Raw genomic sequence first — 18,993 nt, forward strand, 5'->3', positions numbered from 1 at the left:
AGAGACAGAGGGAGAGAATTATATACAAGTGAAGTTGAGGAGCTCCATCAGCACACCAGGCTGTATGGCTCTTAAGCAATACAGTGAGCTAATTCAGTATATCAATTGTTCTGCCACTGAACAAAAGGTGCCCAAATTCACAGCCCCATCTCCCGCCTCCTCTTGCCTGCCTGCATATTCACTGCAGATTCTAGATTGTACAAGGCAAGAATCCTGACTCCACTCAGATGTGATGCATAAGCGCATTATTGACATTGCTATGAATATTAGAGCTGAGGTATGGTAGATCTATGAACCTCCGTATTTGATTGACAACCCAATATTACCAATTCCGGGGATAAGACCAGTGATATTTTAAGACTAAGATTAATAAATGTTTGGACTTCTTGTATAAATAGATCGAGTTTTGGGCAGCTGAAAAATATATGTATGTCGCGGGCTACGACTAGGCCACATCTAGAGCAGCTGTGCCCCCTCCCCATTTGGAGATTTTAGCTGGGGTATAATAAAGGTCCATTACAGCCATAAATGATTGAGAGCGAAGGCTCCCAGATGTTACAACCAGGTTAGCTAGCTCTAGTGAATGCGTAATGTCAGTTACTGACTGTCCCAATTTGTTATCCCATTTAGTATTTTGGAGGGAGATGTCATCCGGTAGACCAAGGAGAAGGGTTTGATAAATTAGCCCAATTTTTGATTTCTTCAAAATCAACTCTATGAGTGGAATTTTAACAAAGAAACTTGGATTCCTAATCAAAAGTCGCTCAAGATAGCTACGAATCTGAAGATTTTTGAAGAATTTGTGCGAGTGCAAACTAAACTTATCCTTAAGAAACAAAAAGAGGGCGAGAGTCTCCTGTTGGCTAGGTCTCCCAAGACAGTAATACCGAGGCAGATGATGCAAACCACAGTAGTGAAAAAAACAAAGCCTGCTTACAGGGTCTGTACATATGGCAGTCAAGTAACTCGTTCAGCAGAATGATGAGTACAGCAAAATGTACATTCGGGTTGCACCATGAAGCATGGTAAATGTTACAGTTGGAAAATTTTCTGATAAGGCAACTTAAATACAAAACAAACATAACCATTAGTTCAAAAAACAAAGAAAGGATAAGAGGGACAGTAATTATGAGAATCAGATTGCAAGACCAGCACAGTAAATCTTTCTGCATCACATCAAGTGGCACCGTTGCCAATAACCGTGCATCCTCCACTTAATTGTAATATGGTCTTGGAAGATTTGTGGTAATAGCCTAGCTGCAGTGAAAGGTGTATAATAGTTAATATTGGGGATTAACCATTTACGGCGTACTTTCCTCCACACAGAATACATTGCCATGATGACTCTAAATTTAGTTTTCTTGTAATAACTTGGCTCTAAGACTGTTAATAGAATACCTTTCACATCCTCCCCTAAACCTATTGCAAGAATAGAAGGGTAGCAGCATGCAGGAATTACTGCTCTATCACCAAATAAAGGAACGGCCAGATGTTGTAGTAATGCTGCCCAATTATAGAGCAGCAGATTGGGAACTGACCACCCTCCTCTGTTCACCGGCAACTGCATCCATCTTGAAGCCCTCCGTGGCTGACGGTAGCTCCATAAAAACCTGTTACAGCAGCTCTCTAACTTAACCCTTCTTGACGAGGCAAATTCTAATGGAAACGTTCTAAAAAGGTATAAAAGTTTCAGTAGGAACAGCATCTTTAAGACGTTCCTCTTTCCGAACAAAGATAGAGGCAAGTTGTCTAATCTGCGCAGGGTGGTACTGACGGTACCTATGATTGGCAAAATGTTCATCTCTGGCAATTTTTCCACTGCTGCTGTGGTAGTGATTCCTAAGTACACTGCACTAGGGACAACCGGTGCATCGGATAGCCCCATAGCTAATGATGAACCACCCGAGTCTTATGAGTGGTAAGTTTATATCCGGAACATAAACCAAATTTAGCTGCTAAAATCTTTATCGCTGGAAATGAGGTTGCCACATAACTAGTTAGTATAACAATATCATCAGCATACACTAACGTTTTAAACTCAAAATTATTAACCCTAACTGGTAGTATAGACCTGGCGTTCTCGATTCTGCTTAAAAAAGGGTCGATATATAAAGCAAATAGCAGGGGTAAGCAGGGGCACCCCTACCTAGTACCCCTGCTAATGAAAAAGGAGCGTGAGGATATACCAGAATGGATACAGTTGCCATCGGGCTAATATAGAGTGCTTGTACGGCTCGGATGAAACCCGGGCAGAACCCCTTCCACTACAAAACTTTCCACAGGAACCCCCACGCAACCCTGTCAAACGCCTTTTCGGCGTCTAACAGGATTGCGCCAACGCGGGAGCTCGTAGCTTGGGCCCAGTCTAAGAGTGCAATGACACGACAGACATGGTCCGCCGTGTCTCTACCCGGGATGAAGACATGCTGGCGAACAGAAACTATTGGTGAAATAACTAAAACTAATCTGGTACTCAAAATGTTTGCAAAAATCTTATTGTCAGTATTAATAAGTGAGATCGGGCGGTTCTTCTGCTTTTCTAGAACAATATTGATTCATCTTGTAGGACCGAGAGGAAGAGAGTGTCTCAGATGTGTTCTTTTGGTTGATTTTATTTTGGTTCTTTTCTATGATTGTAAGACATTTCTCAGGTAATATATTGTATATTTTTTGTACATTTAACTTTAAATATATATTGTTTTATCTGTGTCACAGTTATAATTTAGCCGGGTTTGTTTTATTAATGTGTTACAGTGAAAGCTACTTAAAGCTATAAATGTGAAAATCATTGGTCGATAAAATGTTGGTATGTCTTGTTTTATGCTCACAGGAAAAGACACGGACCCTAATACTGCCATCGTCCATTCTGTCAGTAACGTACTATCCACTATAGTTTTCGGCCATCGCTTCTCCACAACCGACCCAGACTTCAACAAGCTGATTGAAGCAACTGACTGCGTGATAAACATGGCAGGCTCGATATGGGGGAGGGTGAGGCCCTAATGTATAACATTCATAAAATGCTATATAAAATGTTTGCTAATATCTGCTCACAATTTATGACATCTTCTAAACAAAGATCACCTGCAATAATTTTTTCCAATTAGTGTCTATAAAATATCTAATTTTAATTCTGATCACTGCATTTTTGTTTAACTTTTTCAGGAAGTGTATTGCATATTTTGGAGAGAATAAAGCCATTAGCTGACAGACTAAAAGCAGAGGAGATGAAGTTTTGTGGAAGAACATAAGCAGAAGAGGAGAGATTGTTAGCCTCCTTTATACTAACCCCAAGCATACTGGGCGTAGCGGGGCTACGCGGAGGTCCACGGAGTTTCGAACAAACTCCGTGGACCTCCGCTACGCTACGCCACCTGCCTCCACCCCCACTATAATAACAACTAATTCTACATGACTTAAAATCAAGTTAAAACCACTTACCTGGCATGCAGGGTCCCCAGGCTTCCCTCCTCCTCTTCCTCGCTGTCTGGATAATTCTGTGAGAAAACTGCGCATGTGTGCGGGCTTGCTCAGTTTTCTAGAAGAATTATCCAGAGGCGAGGAAGAGGAGGAGAGCAGCCCGGGGACCCCGCATGCCAGGTAAGTGGTTTAATTTAACTTTAAGTCATGTAGAATTAAAAATAATATAGGAGGGTGGAGGGGGGGACCGGCCAACTCTGCTCTGCTGCAAGTGTGCAGAGATTTTCCTTCTCCGCACAAGGCGGAGGAGGCAAATCTCCGCTCACTCTGCGAGCAGGGCGGAGGTCTCCATCCGGGGTTGCTTTATACTAATTTCCTATGGATCTTCTGAAACAAATGCTTTTTCAAGGCTTTTCTGGAAGGTCAACGAGGTCAAGCAGATTTTACATGAATTATGCTACGATTTAAATGTATAGATTACAATGGTTCTAAAGTAATTACACGAGTCTCCCTCTGGGGTAATGAAATGGCAAGACATGCGCCCCAAGCTTCCTGTACCAAGTGGGATCAGGCTTCAATTCTCAGATGAGGACCATTAAAGTCATGTGTTGCTTGAGTTGCTATTTAGGGTGTGGGGCGTGGGGAGAAATATATAATGACCCAGGCTTGACTATACCATTCGGGCAAGGACCAAGACTGGTAAGCATTTGGCCAATTTCTATAATAGTGCAGACAAGCTAAAAGCAATTCAATGAAAGATTCTCCAATTGCCATACAGGGGAGGAAGAAGTGGGATGGGAGAATAGAAGGCACCATCCAACTACCAGATAAGGCAGCAAAAAGATCTATATTTTTCATCACCTCATGGTAAGTAAAAATTCAGCGAGGGGATATAGTGCCTTGCAAAGTCCTCACTTTCTGCAGCATAGGAATTTTATTTTTCAAAAAACGCCCCACTCCTTTTTCGTGGTACTGCCAGTCCTTGTACCCCCAGAAGGATTTCAACCAACGTTTGAATCTTCTTGGTGACCTGTCGGAAGTGTAACATTTGTTGTAGAGATTAAATGGGCACTCAGGTCCATCTGTTATAACACATAAACATATGTTATGCAAAACCTATTTATATGCAGAAGGTTGTCAAAATATTGTAGGTGAAAAATGTATTTCTTATATTGAGAATGTTTGAGCAAGATAGGGACAGTCACAGGTAGATGGAGAGGCAGACAGTAAAATAGGTAAAGGAAAACAAAAGAAGTGACGAAAAGGGTATAAAATGAAAAAGAGAAAGGTTCTTTAGAGGGAAAAAGAGAGGGAGATATAAACAGATATGGAGACAGAGAGTAACAAAGAAGGAGAGAGAGCTAGATAGATGAGAGAGAGTGAATGAAAGAATGGTGAGCCTGAGAAGTTTTTTATGGTTTTTTTTCTATGCTATGATTTTCTTGCAATACAGTAACTTCAAGTGGCCACCATCGGTTTTTAAACGATGAAATATTTGTGTCATCTTTAAGACTTGTTATCTTATTCTGTCATGTGTTTACACTGCAGACTTTATCATTCCTATCTGTTATCCTTCCAGCTATTTGATGTTTTCCCATCCTTAATGCGCCATCTACCTGGAGGTCAACAGAAGATGTTCAAGTTTAATGCATTCCTTCACCAATTTTTTGAGAAGGAGATCAGATGCCATAAAGAGAGCGGAACCCCAGAGGAATCGCAGGACATCATTGACTTTTATCTATCCCAGATGTCCAAGGTGAGGCTGTGATGGTTAGATGTGTTTGTTGGGTTTTTGAATTCATATTAGACCTAGAATCTTCTCAAGCAAACTGTGTGTTCCAGAGGATTCAAAGGTATTCATGAGATGAACTCACATCCACGATTGAAATATTCTCTATAAAGTTACTCAAACTCTGTCTACCTGCATGCCCCTCAACGAAGAATTGATCCCTCTTTTCCTCTCCATACATGTTGCATATGATTGCGAAACTTTCTGATACCTTGCATTGTAGAACTGCTGCCTTCTTCCTGCTATTTAGACACAAATATAACATCCTTCCTATAGCATTACCCTCTTCTTTGACTATTTGGAGGTCTATCCTGTATTATAGAATATTTCAACTGATTGAGGGCAGGTAGACTGTTGCCTTCAGTAGAACAAATCCTGCTATACGATATGTGCAGACATCTTAATTGTTTATTTATCAGATTGGGGACCTTAACTCCAACTGAACATTATGACAAAAGGGCACCTGCATGGATTCCATGCTTATCAACTAAAACCAGCAGTAAATGTAACACTTATCCCTGCATCTAATTTGACAACAATGATTGTCCCAGAATAAATGGGTTTGATTGACCTAACTACATAAATAATTCATTTGTGGCTGTTCATTTGTTTCTGGTTCACAGAGTATGCTCTCTGTCCAAGCAGGAACCACAATCCTAGTCAGGGAAAGTACAATACACAAGAAAAATTAACCGGTGCTCACCCTATGGTAGCTTGGCACAGAGCAGACAGGCAGAGCAGTCAGGCTTCACATAAGAGGTAATGCGTAACGTATTTGTCCAACATATCAAACAGTAGCACAGTGAAAATTCCACATAAAGACCCCACACCAGTTTAGAGAAATAGATAAATATTTTATAAATAAAATAAGTCCAAAACAACAAAAATCCAATCAGTAGAAGTTAAAATATAGAAGTCAACATATGAATTTTCAAAGATTAAATGTCAAAATAGCGCTTAGAAGCAAATAGATCTAAAATGGTTAAAATGGGCGCGTTTGAACTGGACTAAGGCAAGTGTTCAGGCCACGATGGAACGCATGCTGGTCACAGGACCCATGCCTGGTGCAGCCAAGCGATACATCAGTGATCCCCACACTTTTGAGTTGTTGCGCCAGATTTACCCGTGCAACTGCGGCAATGCATAGATTCTGTTGCACCAATTGCTGGTTCAGTGTGCAGCGGTTCCGAGTGTGATGCACCAGGTTAATCCACGCTGGATGGGTGTTGCATCAATCTTCTCCACGCAGTGGCAGCGATGCATTGCTTCTAAAGCGGTGGTTTCAGAGGCAAGGCAGCAGTTCTGAGGGCGAGGTTCCATACTGGTCCCTGCAGCAGCATCCTAATCTCGCAGAAGGAGATGCATCCGTTCCAATTGGCACATCAATGTTGATGCTCAGATTCTGGCAGATGCAGCACTTTTACACTCACTTCCAAGTGCCCTGGAGTGGATTCGCACCATTTGGCAAGCAAAGTCCAGGTGTTGGGTTGAAAAATGGAGTGAAGTCTTTGATATCCCTGAAACCTCAGAAACAGGAGGCAAGCCAACAAACCTTAGAGATTACCTAGGTTCTGGGGTGTAGAGATGCATGTCGAGTTCTGCTCACTCTCAGGCAAGAACGAGCATACCAACACAAGAAAGCAGTTCAGCAAAGTCGCAATTCCTCCCACAGCACAGCAGTCATTTTTCCTGGTAGAATGTCCTCAGTTCCAGAAGTGTTCTGTTTTGGTGGGGTCACAGGTCCTGCACTTATACCCAGTTGGCCCTTTGAAGTAGGGAGAGTTCAAAGAGATGCTTTGAAGTGCACAAGACCCTGTCTTTCCTGCCCTGTCTCCAGACTCACTACAGGGAGTATGCAACCCTTTGTGTGGGGACAGGAAACAGCCCTTTCAGGTGTAAGTGTAATCTCCTCCCTTCCCATCCTGCTCAGGATGACCCATCATCACGCAGATGGCTACTTAGTCACACCTACTCTTTCTTTGTGTGTGACTGTCAGGAGGAAATGCAGTAAGCCAGCTATCACCCAACTCAGACGTGAATTCCAGAGACAGGTTGAAGGCACCAAATGGTGACAGTAAGAAAATGGCAACTCTCTAAAAGTGGTAATTTCAGAATATCAATTGAAGAAACCAACTTCGCCATGAATTGTTTTAAAATTGTGATTCCGCAGACACCAAATTTGGGGCTTCCATCTCTTCCCAATTGTAATAAGGCAATCCCTGTGTTATCCTTTGAGAGAGATAGGCCTTGGAGTGGTGAAAAACAAATGTAAGAATTTTCACTACAAGGGCATGTAAAACTTAAAAGTACATATTCTGCTTTTTAAAAACATTGCACCTTGCCCTCTTGGCTGTCCAGGGCCTACCATAGGGGTGACTTATATGTATTAAAAAAGGAAGGTTTGGGCCTAGGAAGTAGGTTAGCTTGCCCGTTCAATAGGGCGACATCTGAACACACAGGCTCTGCAGTGGCAGACCTGATACATATTTAACTTAAGTGGGTGGCACAATCAGTGCTGAAGGCAAACTAGTAGTATTTAATTTACAGGTCTTGGGCAAATGTAGTGACCTATAAGAAAAGCAAATATGCCAATTGTGGACACACCAATGTTACCACATTTTAAGGCGAGAGCAAAAACACTTTAGCACTGATTAGCTTAGTCTTAAAGCCAACAAAAACGAGGTCAGAAAAAGAGGAAGAAAGCAAAATGGTTGGGGCAACCCTGCAGAGAGGGTTATTACCAACAGTAGTGTCAGGTAGAGTCAGTTCACTCACAATTTTAAATTAACACTCGTGCTACAAGCAAATTGTAATGAAAGAATTATGGCACTGAATCTGGTTTTTCTCAGTTCCTCTCCCCTCATTGTTTTTAAAATTGGTCGCCTTTTCAGGTGAGAAACCAGATGGCCTCATGAGCACTAACTTTTAGAAAGCTCATCTGGGGTAAGTTCTTTTTAATAGCTGAGCTCAGCAATAACAACAAACGTTGGTACTAATTCTTGGGAACTATTCCATGACATCCTTGCACTGTGCCACCTCCATGTGGCTGCACCCTATGTAAGAACTACTGCCTCTAGGTCCATCTACGCGCAACCATACCAAACTGGACTTCTTCAGAAAATTTTCCTCAGTTTAACTTCATCTCATCAGGCCTACCTGAAACTGTGTTGAGCCATGTTGGTCATGGGCACCTACATACCCAGATACAGAAATCTTCTGGTCCCCCCGGTGGACTTGTACACCATGAACCACCTTTCATTCATTTAAGGTCTGACAGAAGTTGACACTAACCATAACATTAACACACAGTATTCCAGGGGTGTTTTCTCGGTGGGAGGGAAGAGGCAGACTCGGTAGAGAGAAAATGATCAGTGATTCTCCTCCGTCTCTGCTACAAACTCCTCTTGCTCACACTGCTCTCTCAACATTCTATCAAGTCAATCCTCTCAGCATTCTATCAAGGTAACTCCCTCAACATTCTATTGCGTCAAACCGCATATGATGCAATGGATGCCAAGCTGCTTTTCTGAGTAGGCCAAACCTTGGCAGTTTATCTTATCTGGACTGCTAGGTAAAACTCAACTGTTGCTTTTAAAATGTTTTAGAATTCCATACTTTTTGAGAGAATATTTCTGCATATATTTTTTACAAAGAGATGTTTGTTAATAATTTGACCTCTGGGTGTTACTGTTTTACATGAATAACACAAGCATTGCATTATCAATGAATTATTCTTTAATCTTTAATTTCAGGTGTGCCAGCTTTATATCATGTTTTTAAAAAAACAATTGATAGACAGAATGCTGGACAATGCAAACATTAACCCCCAGTCACAAGGATATGAGATTAATCTATCATTCTTTTGCTCACCACACCACCCCATTTTGGACCCAACCATATGCAAGTCAGTCTTGACCCTGTTCCTTGTGGGAACAGTCCAGCCCGAACTGCCAACCCAGGTCCTCCTTGGACTGTAAACAAGCATCCTGGGACTGGTTTCAGAGCATCACCCTTCATCAGCCAGGCTAGCTTGAATCCAGAGGTGTAGTGAGCACGGGACCCACGTCTAGGCAAACCCTTCTCACTTAGGGCTACATATGCAAAAGAAACAATTGATGGCCAGAATGCTGGATAATGCAAACATTCACCCCCGGTCACATGGATCTGGCAGTAATCCATCATTCTTTTGCTCACCACACCACCCCAGTTTGGAACCAGCCATATGCAAATCAGTATTGACCCTGTTCCTTGTGGGAAAAGTCCAGCTCGAACTGCCTAGCCATGTCTTTCCTGGACCGGAAACAAGCATCCTGGGACTAGTTTCAGAGCATCACCCTTCATCAGCCAGGCTAGCTTGAATCCAGTGGTGAAGGGAGCACAGGACCCACGTCTGGGCATACCCTTCCCACTTAGGGCGACATATGCAAAAGAAGCAATTGATGGACAGAATGCTGGACAATGCAAACATTCACCCCCAGTCACTAGGATCTGGGTTTAATCCATCATTCTTTTGCTCACCACACCACCCCAGTTTGGACCCAGCCATATGCTAATCAGTCTTGACCCTGTTCCTTGTAGGAGCTGTCCATTCCAAACTGCTTTATTTCATGTACATGATTTTTATCCGTGTTCTTCCATAGGGAAGGTTTTATTAATTCAAAGATTTTGTAGTACTGAACTACTCATTTGGCCCGATTCACAAAACTAATTTAAGCCAAAATCCTAAACTTACTACCATTTTGGTATTCACAGAAGGCACTTACTCATTTTGGTATTCACAGACGGCACTTAATCATCAACGAGTAAGTGCCTTCTGTGAATGCCAAAATGGTAGTAAGTTTAGGATTTTGTTTAAGTTAGTTCTGTGAATCGGGCCCTTTTTGTTTAACAAATGTACACATCCAAATTAACCTAGAAATTGAGCCAAAGCGAATGTTTGTTTTCTAAAGCACATTTGTCCAAAAATGAAGTAAATCTAAAAAAGTTTATAGACTGTGTTCAATGGGGAGTGTAAGCCCCCCCCCGCCCTTCCCCCGCTACCGTTCCAAGAATATAGTAGGAAAACAAAGGTAAACTGTTCAAGCATATGAGGAGAATATAATTAACTAAAAACGCTTGTTAAAATCAGTTTGAAAATGTAATAAGAAGGTTTTCTGTAAAATGTATTTGAAGAATATATTTTGCAAATGAAGATCTTAAATTCCAAGTTTTATTCATTTTGTTGATAAACGGACACTATGAGCTCTTCCTAGGACAGTTGTAATTAAGGCTCCCCTAGCAGTAGTTTATTGGCTGTGAATGGTGCATTACTTGTATTTACAGCTCTATACCATGCAAACATAATCTCAAAGTAATCGGAGCACCTTTCATGCTTGTGGTATATATAGAGGTCTAACCTAGCCAAGATGCACCAGAGTCATGTACCTAGTCAAGGCCTGGCACAAGGCCAACCACTGATGCGAATGTTAGCTGGGTTGTGGACTGTTCATGCATTGTGATATAGCATTCTTTCAAGAGGTGCCTCATCGATGCTTTCCAAAATTGGAGCCAAGCTGGAGCAGTCCTGATGGATACAGGGATGTCTTTTTTGAGATCCTGAGGTCATGGGAGGAAAAGGGCTGCAGCCTTGTTTTTTTATTTTTACACTTTTTAGTATGCTGTCTCATGGTCTTCTTGCTGCAGGTGTGCTGAGAACCTCTCGAGATGGCGAACTTGTCTGTAAGAAAAGTGAGGATGTAGGGCATGATGGCTTTGCAAAGTATGCAGCCAGTTTTTACCCTACAAAAATATCACGCAAAGTACAATGTTGCATTGGGAGATTGACTACAAATGTAAAGTATTTTTTTTTTTAAAAACCTGCCATGATCTAATCCACAGTAGCATTGTTGTATGCAAACCAAGTTTTCATGGGGACTTTTGCCTGCTTTATATTATGCCCTGTAAGATCGTGAAAGGGAACATGTGCTCTCCTGGCCTAACTGCAGCTGCTTGCATTCTTGGACAATCTGTGCACTAAATCCTCACACGCCTATCTTGGAGCATTTTATTTCCCAGTTTCATGATTACTTGTAATGTCCCACCATGACAAGCAGTATCCCACCTCAGTGTACTGTGTATTTAAAGACCATCTATGACCTACAAGCAAATGCAATGGCAAATTCTATGGATGCGCAAAAATTTGTGCAGTCATACAAGATTCCAGTTCTCTGAACTGACATCTAGTCACAACCCAAGAGACACAGCAGTAACACCGTAAAATGACCACTCCCCTCCACAACAAAAATCCAACACCATCGCTGGCAAGTAGATATTCTGTTGATAAATGGCTTCATTTGCTTCTAAGCTTGAACTCTGTTCTGCCTCCCACCTATGGTCACGGGTTCAAATTCCAGTGGGTCCATTAAGCCTTTTATACTTCTGAGGTCGATACAATGAGTACCATTGAGTTTGGTACCAATAAACATCTGTTTTTCAGCGCCAAGATACCCTTCTGAGTGAATGTGAGCTTTACAAATACATGTTACCTTTTATACAGATCCCCATGATATATACAATCATAAATAAATACATGGATAAAACACTAAAGTCCGTGTTTCAATCTCAAATTTGCATACGCCGGGTTCTGCTTTTGCCTCAATTCTGGAGTGGCATCCATGTGTAAAAGATTACAGCGGTGCTTTATAGTGTTAAGGTTGGGGGTTTTATCTTTTCTACAGAGCATCCAAGGGGATATTTTGGATCCTCATCTTGTTTCTAGCCATATCTTTGAAGATGCTTGATACTTCTGCTTTTTCAATGGCCTGGCTTTGTTGACCCTCCTTATCCATTCTAGGCATCTGACAAAATGACCTCCGCGCTTAACGAAGAAAACTTGATACACCTTTCGATGGACATTTTCATGGCTGGGATAGAGACCACCACAACGACGCTGCTGTGGTCAATCATCCACATGTTAAATCATCCACACATCCAAGGTGAGAGATGGGTAGCATTCCTCTTTTGAAAGTACACAGAACCCCAATGAGTCAATGGGCCTGATTCACAGAACTAACTTAAGACAAAATCCTAAACTTACTACTTTTGGTATTCACAGAAGTTAGGATTTTGTCTTAAGTTTGTCTTAAGACAAACTTAAGACAGACTTAAGATAGACTTAAGTTAGGATTTTGTCTTAAGTCTGTCTTAAGTCTGTCTTAAGTTTGTCTTAAGACAAAATCCTAACTTCAGTGAATACCAAAAGTAGTTAGTTTAGGATTTTGTCTTAAGTTAGTTCTGTGAATCGGGCCCAATATATTTAGTTGTTAGCTATAGGTATTTCAGAGCCCCATCACAAAGAGCTTCGAGTAAGTATAAAGAAGCATTGGAATTGGCACCAGTGAAAACTAACAATACCAAAGGTCCTAACAAAGCTTCTCTCAGCGTCATTATTTTATCTTAAATACCAGAGGGGGTCTTGAATTGCCAACTCTCACAATGGCCAGGGTAGTATCTTTGGTAGGATCCATTCTGGTTTTCCTTTGAGAATCAGAGCCACATCTTCCAGCAGGGATCTTGAGATGAGATGCTAGACCATGATTCAAAAACCCTGTTCACAACAACATATGAGAATTAGACCATCATTTTATAACACTCATGACAACACCATAGGGAAATGAGAACACAATTTTATGACACTGATTCTAACACCATGCAGAAATGAGACCATGCTTCCACAACACAAACTATAACGCTGGATGGAACTGAGACGACAATTTCCAAACACTATTTACAGCATTGTATGAAAGGGAGACCATGTTCCTGTAACACTATTCAGAACACTGTACGGAAACAAGACCATGATTCCGCAACACTAACTATAACACTGCAAGAAAATTAGACCATGATTCCACAATGTTATACAAAACATTGTGTTAAAATGAGAACATGATTCCGCAATGCTGTTCATAACATCGTCCAAAAATAAGACCATGATTCTACTACACTATTCAAAACACCATACAGAAATGAAACCATTGTTCTGTGACAATAATTATGTGGGGTATAAAGTACCCCCTCCCGTACATTATAAGAATATTGCTAGTCACTGAGGAGTTCCATAATCATAGGAAGGAACAAAGCCAATGTCTGAGTCTCTTTATCAGGTTAATGAAATCCAAAGTGACTTGCAATATCCTTATCATGGATGCCAGGAGGTACTTTATCCCAAATAATACATGGTCACAACATCACCTTTCCCAAAACCACTTAAAACCTTGGTGCATAGCTCTTTCATGTGAAAAAGCGAGCATGTTTGCAAACATGAAGAATAAAAATAAAACCTCCAGTGCAAAAGTAAACATATAAAAAGCCTGTTCTGTATTTGTTGCAAATGGATGTTAGAAATGGTTCATTAGAAGCCATTGTTTAAAAAAATAAATAAGCTGCCCTGGCTCAGAATGTGTAGAAACATGCAGAAGCATTCTAGCTTTTCTCTAAGGAGTGCAGCAAATAAACATGTTCTCTCTGCTTAAGAAAGAAATGCAACATCCAGTTTTCGTTGCTTTAAACAGCTGCTTCAGTTATGTTCCATGACCTGACCTGCATTTCACCTCTGATGCTGGCTCTGGCAGTTGGCATCGTGACATCGGATATCGACTGTAATAACTTATAATATTCAAGCTCTGATATCTTTGCTTTGTAATCGGCGATTAGGTGCATCACAAGTCGTTGATTATAAAGAAATCAGAGACTGACATTTATACAGGGATTATAGAATCCCATGAATTATAACTACATACAGCCATGAGACCATGATTTAAACATAAATATGGCATAAATAAATGGGTCAGAGTCACCCCTCGAGCAGCAAATTATTTTGCAAAAGCCGGCACCAACATTCTCAACAATGCACTGGACAGATAGCAAATAATATCTTCGTACAAGACCACTCTTCCCAGCTCCTTTGCATCCGTACCCAGATTAAAACCATCAAATATTTCTGGTCTCCCAAACCTGTGGAATTAGATTTGAGCACATTGGTTACAGCCTATGAAGTTTGAGAATGTGTATTGCAGACAGTAGCTTCTTGTCTAAATTTTTGGGATTATATTGTATTCTGTAGATCTAGCAATGTCTGTCTGAACAAACGGCATACGTATGAGTTTGTTTGTTCCTGCCATTTCTCTGGGGAGATATTTTGATTGGTGGTAGTCCGGAAGACAGAAAATCTGTATTTCCCATCCTGCAGCTCATTGTGTTTGCCCAGCATTTGGCTTTATTACGGCAAAACGTAACCTATTGCCGGGATGCACAGAAAGGAGCAAATTAAGTCAATGCTCACAAGAGGCTGTCTGTTCTCCCACACAGCTCTCTCGCCCTCCCTTCTTTACTCCAGTATGTAGAGGTTCTGGCTTCATCCTGATTCCATAACACTATTTATAATACCATTTAGAAATGAGTCCATGATTCAAAAACACTCTTCATGACACAGTACGGAAATGAGACCTTGATTCCATTACACTCTTCATGACATAGTATAGACACGAGGCCGTGAATCCATAACACTCTTCATGGCACAGTATGGAAATGAGACCGTGATCCCATAACACTCTTCATGACACAGTACGGAAATGAGACCTTGATTCCATTACACTCTTCATGACACAGTACGGACACAAGGCCATGAATCCATAACACTCTTCATGACCCAGTGCGGAAATGAGACCATGATTCATAACACTCTTCATGACATAGTATGGAAATTATACCTTGATTCCACAACACTCTTCATGGCACTGTACAGACACGAGTCTACGATTTCATAACACTTTTCATGACACAATACAGATGAGACCATGATTCCATAACACTCTTCATGACACAGTACGGAAACGAGACCTTGATTTTATAACACTCTTCATGACACAGTACGTACATGAGGCCATGATTCCCTAATACTCTTCATGACACAGTACAGACACAAGACTTTGATTCTATAACACTCTTCATGACAAAGTACGGAAATGAGACCATAATTCCTTAACACTCTTCGTGACACTGTACAGGCACGAGGCGTGATTCCATAACACTCTTCATGACACAGTACAGAAAGGAGACCATGATTCCATAACACTCTTCATGACACAGTAGACACGAGGTCATGATTCTATAACACTCATCATGACACAGTACGGAAATAAGACCTTGATTCCATAACACTCTTCATGACACAGTACGGAAACGAGACCTTGATTCCATAACACTCTTCGTGACACAGTACGGAAATGAGACCTTGATTCCACAACACTCTTCATGGCACTGTACAGACACGAGTCTACGATTTCATAACACTTTTCATGACACAATACAGATGAGACCATGATTCCATAACACTCTTCATGACACAGTCGACACAAGGTCATGATTCCATAACACTCATCATGACACAGTAAGGAAACAAGACCTTGATCCTGTAACACTCTTCGTGACACAGTACCGAAATGAGACCTTGATTCCATAACACTCTTCATGACACTGTACAGACACATGGCCATGACTCCATAACACTCTTCAGGACACAGTACAGAAAGGAGACCATGATTCCATAACACTCTTCATGACACAGTAGACACGAGGTCATGATTCTATAACACTCATCATGACACAGTACGGAAACAAGACCTTGATTCCATAACACTCTACATGACACAGTACAGAAACGAGACCTTGATTCCATAACACTCTTCATGACACAGTACGGAAATGAGACCTTGATTCCACAACACTCTTCATGGCACTGTACAGACACGAGTCTATGATTCCATAACACTTTTCATGACACAATACAGATGAGACCGTGATTCCATAACACTCTTCATGACACAGTAGACACAAGGTCATGATTCCATAACACTCATCATGACATAGTAAGGAAACGAGACCTTGATCCCGTAACACTCTTCGTGACACAGTTCGGAAATGAGACCTTGATTCCATAACACTCTTCATGACACTGTACAGACACATGGCCATGACTCCATAACACTCTTCAGGACACAGTACGGAAATGAGGCTGTGATTCCATAACACTCTTCCTGGCTCGGTACAGAAATGAGACCGTGATTCCATAACACTTTTCATGACACAATACAGATGAGACCGTGATTCCATAACACTCTTTATGACACAGTACAGGCACGTGGCCATGATTCCGTAACACTCTTCATGACACAGTACACATGAGGCCGTGATCCCATAACACTCTTCATGACAAAGTACGGAAATGAGGCGGTGATCCCATAACACCATTTATAGTACGGAAATGAGGCTGTGATCCCATAACACTCTTTATGACACAGTACAGACTCAAGGCCATGATTCAATAACACTCTTCATGACACAGTAGACATGAGGCCATGATTCCATAACACTCTTCATGACACTCTTCATGACACAGTACGGAAATGAGGCTGTGATTCCATAACACTCTTCATGATACAGTACGTAAATGAGGCTGTGATTCCATTACACTTTTCATGCCACAATACAGATGAGACCGTGATTCCATAACACTCTTTATGACACAGTACAGACATGAGGCCATGATTCCATAACACTCTCCGTGACACAGTAGACATGAGGCCGTGATCCCATATTACTCTTCATGACACAATACAGATGAGGCTGTGATCCCATAACACTCTTGATGACACAAAACATATGAGGCCGTGAATCCATAACACTAATAATAACACGGTACGGAAATGACCCTGGTCCAGTAGATAACCTATGCCTGGGCTTAATGTGAAGGTAAATTAGGCATGCAAGTGACACATGCCACCTTCTCCTGTGATAATGGAATGTGTTTCCCCAGTGAAAGTTCAACAGGAGCTGGATGCTGTTCTTGGACCAATGCATGTCATAGAGTACGAGGATCGGAAGAGGCTGCCCTACACCAACGCTGTGGTCCATGAAATCCACCGATTCAGCAATGTTGTTTCTGTCGGCATCGTGAGGCAGGTGATAAAGGAAACAGAGCTGCAGGGGTTCCACGTGAAGAAGGTACAGATACTTCCCCAGTGTTCCACACTCTGTGCATTAGCGGATATATGGGTCATGATACTGAGCGGGTGGAATTTATTATTTATATATTTGTATATAAGTGTGTATAGAGCTGTGTGTAGTGCTCAAATGGAACCTTCCAGACATTTCACAGTCATCACAACAATAATACATTGCAGGATATTTAGGCCAACTTAACCGTGTTCTTTAAATATTTTCTGCATGTGGCCCAAAATAAAATACCTCTTCTCAGTCAAGTGTTGAACAATGAGGCAGTGAGTTGACCCTTTTAGTCAAAAATGAACTCTGTGATTGGATCATACTACAACGTCATTAGAATTCTGTTAGATTTACTTTCCAACATATTCCACCAAGAGGTCTGGGAAGTACTTACATGATGGTGTGGTGTAGTTCATAAAGTCCACCTTGACCACATCTTCCAACACAGACCAAAGGTATTTTTCCAAACAGTGTTCCCTCAGTGCCTAAACACATTATGGCAGGCATTGGTCAAACTTATTTGCACCTATTCTAGTCCTTAACAGCACTCCCTACCTCGGTCATCACAAATTAATTAAATCACGAGGACTGCACATTAAAAGGACAGTTGGCTCAATGTGCCTTTATACACCACAGGGATGTTTTTCAAAACTATTTAATACAACATATGCTAGTTTCATATTATATAAAAGGACATATTTGTAACTGAGCATTCCCCTTGCATACCCAAGAGTTAATTTATGTCATTTAGGAATACATATGCTCATTTTGCTGTCAGACCTATGCACACATGCAGAGATCCTACAACATTCTAGTAATCAATTTAAAGTACACCCTTCAGGCCATGCCAATCTCGCTGAGGTCAACCCAGTCCCACTGTAGCAGGGATACACTTTTGGTGTGGGGGCATACTACTTCAGGAAACTGTCTTGGATATCATCAATGTAAGTCTCCTCACATGGTACTTCCTGGATAATGATATAGATGTGGTTGTACTCTCTTGTGCCCACTCTCTTGAACTCTCTAACACATCTTGCCTCTTGAAGGGGTAGTATGTGTGGGCATGAGCTGTTTCATGTAAGGATGGGAAAATAAAATCAGTGCATTGTCCTAACATGCGGCAGATGGCGGTGCACAGTGAAGCCAGTTGGGCTGATGGTTGTAAACAATGGACTCTTCATCCAATAATTCATACTTATTTATTTATGATGTGTGTTAGACCTGTCTGGCTTTTTGACGTAGTCCCTCCTATTTATTATTTATTTTGTCCCCTTTTTGCCCCTCATACCCTTGATAATTTTTTGTCCACTGACTTTTTATAGGTGTTGGCCAGGGGGATAGGTGTTCTTTTCCCCCCTCATAATTTTTCACCTCAGGCCCAGAGGCCTGTTCTGACAGGAAAGTTGGCACCACACAAAATGGTGGCTACCAACTGCCCTAACTGTCACACTCAGAACTTGGCCATAGCCTAGCATAGGGCGTTTCTAGAACCTTCTGGTCCATTCTGGACCACTGAGGGTCAGCCTATATAAGGCGGAATGCGGGGCAGCCATTTTGTCTACCTGAGAGAGTCAGCTGGAGGATAGGCTAACCTGGCAGGTGGGGGGAGACTAGTGTAAGGGTTGAACTTCTGGACTGGGAAGCAGCCTAATTATTCCACTTCTCTACCTCTCCTGTGGGTTCTTGACTTGTCCCCGCTGTGGAAGATTAAGGGAGACCCTGGGCGCCTGACTAACCCCTAGCTT

General features: G+C 41.5%; 1 protein-coding gene across 1 annotated transcript in view; it reads left to right on the top strand.

Annotated features, from left to right (window-relative positions):
* LOC147684118 (cytochrome P450 2J5-like) overlaps positions 1-18,993 on the top strand; it is an 82,321-nt gene that overhangs the window by 33,196 nt on the left and 30,132 nt on the right. The window contains exons 4-7 of the mRNA XM_086944488.1: positions 2,831-2,991; positions 5,000-5,176; positions 12,042-12,183; positions 17,061-17,248. Of these exons, the coding sequence (XP_086800614.1) occupies positions 2,831-2,991; positions 5,000-5,176; positions 12,042-12,183; positions 17,061-17,248 (668 nt within the window). The remainder of the gene's footprint in view (positions 1-2,830; positions 2,992-4,999; positions 5,177-12,041; positions 12,184-17,060; positions 17,249-18,993) is intronic.

The sequence above is a fragment of the Lissotriton vulgaris genome, chromosome 11, assembly GCF_964263255.1.
Source record: "Lissotriton vulgaris chromosome 11, aLisVul1.2, whole genome shotgun sequence".
NCBI classification, from domain to species: Eukaryota; Metazoa; Chordata; class Amphibia; order Caudata; family Salamandridae; genus Lissotriton; species Lissotriton vulgaris.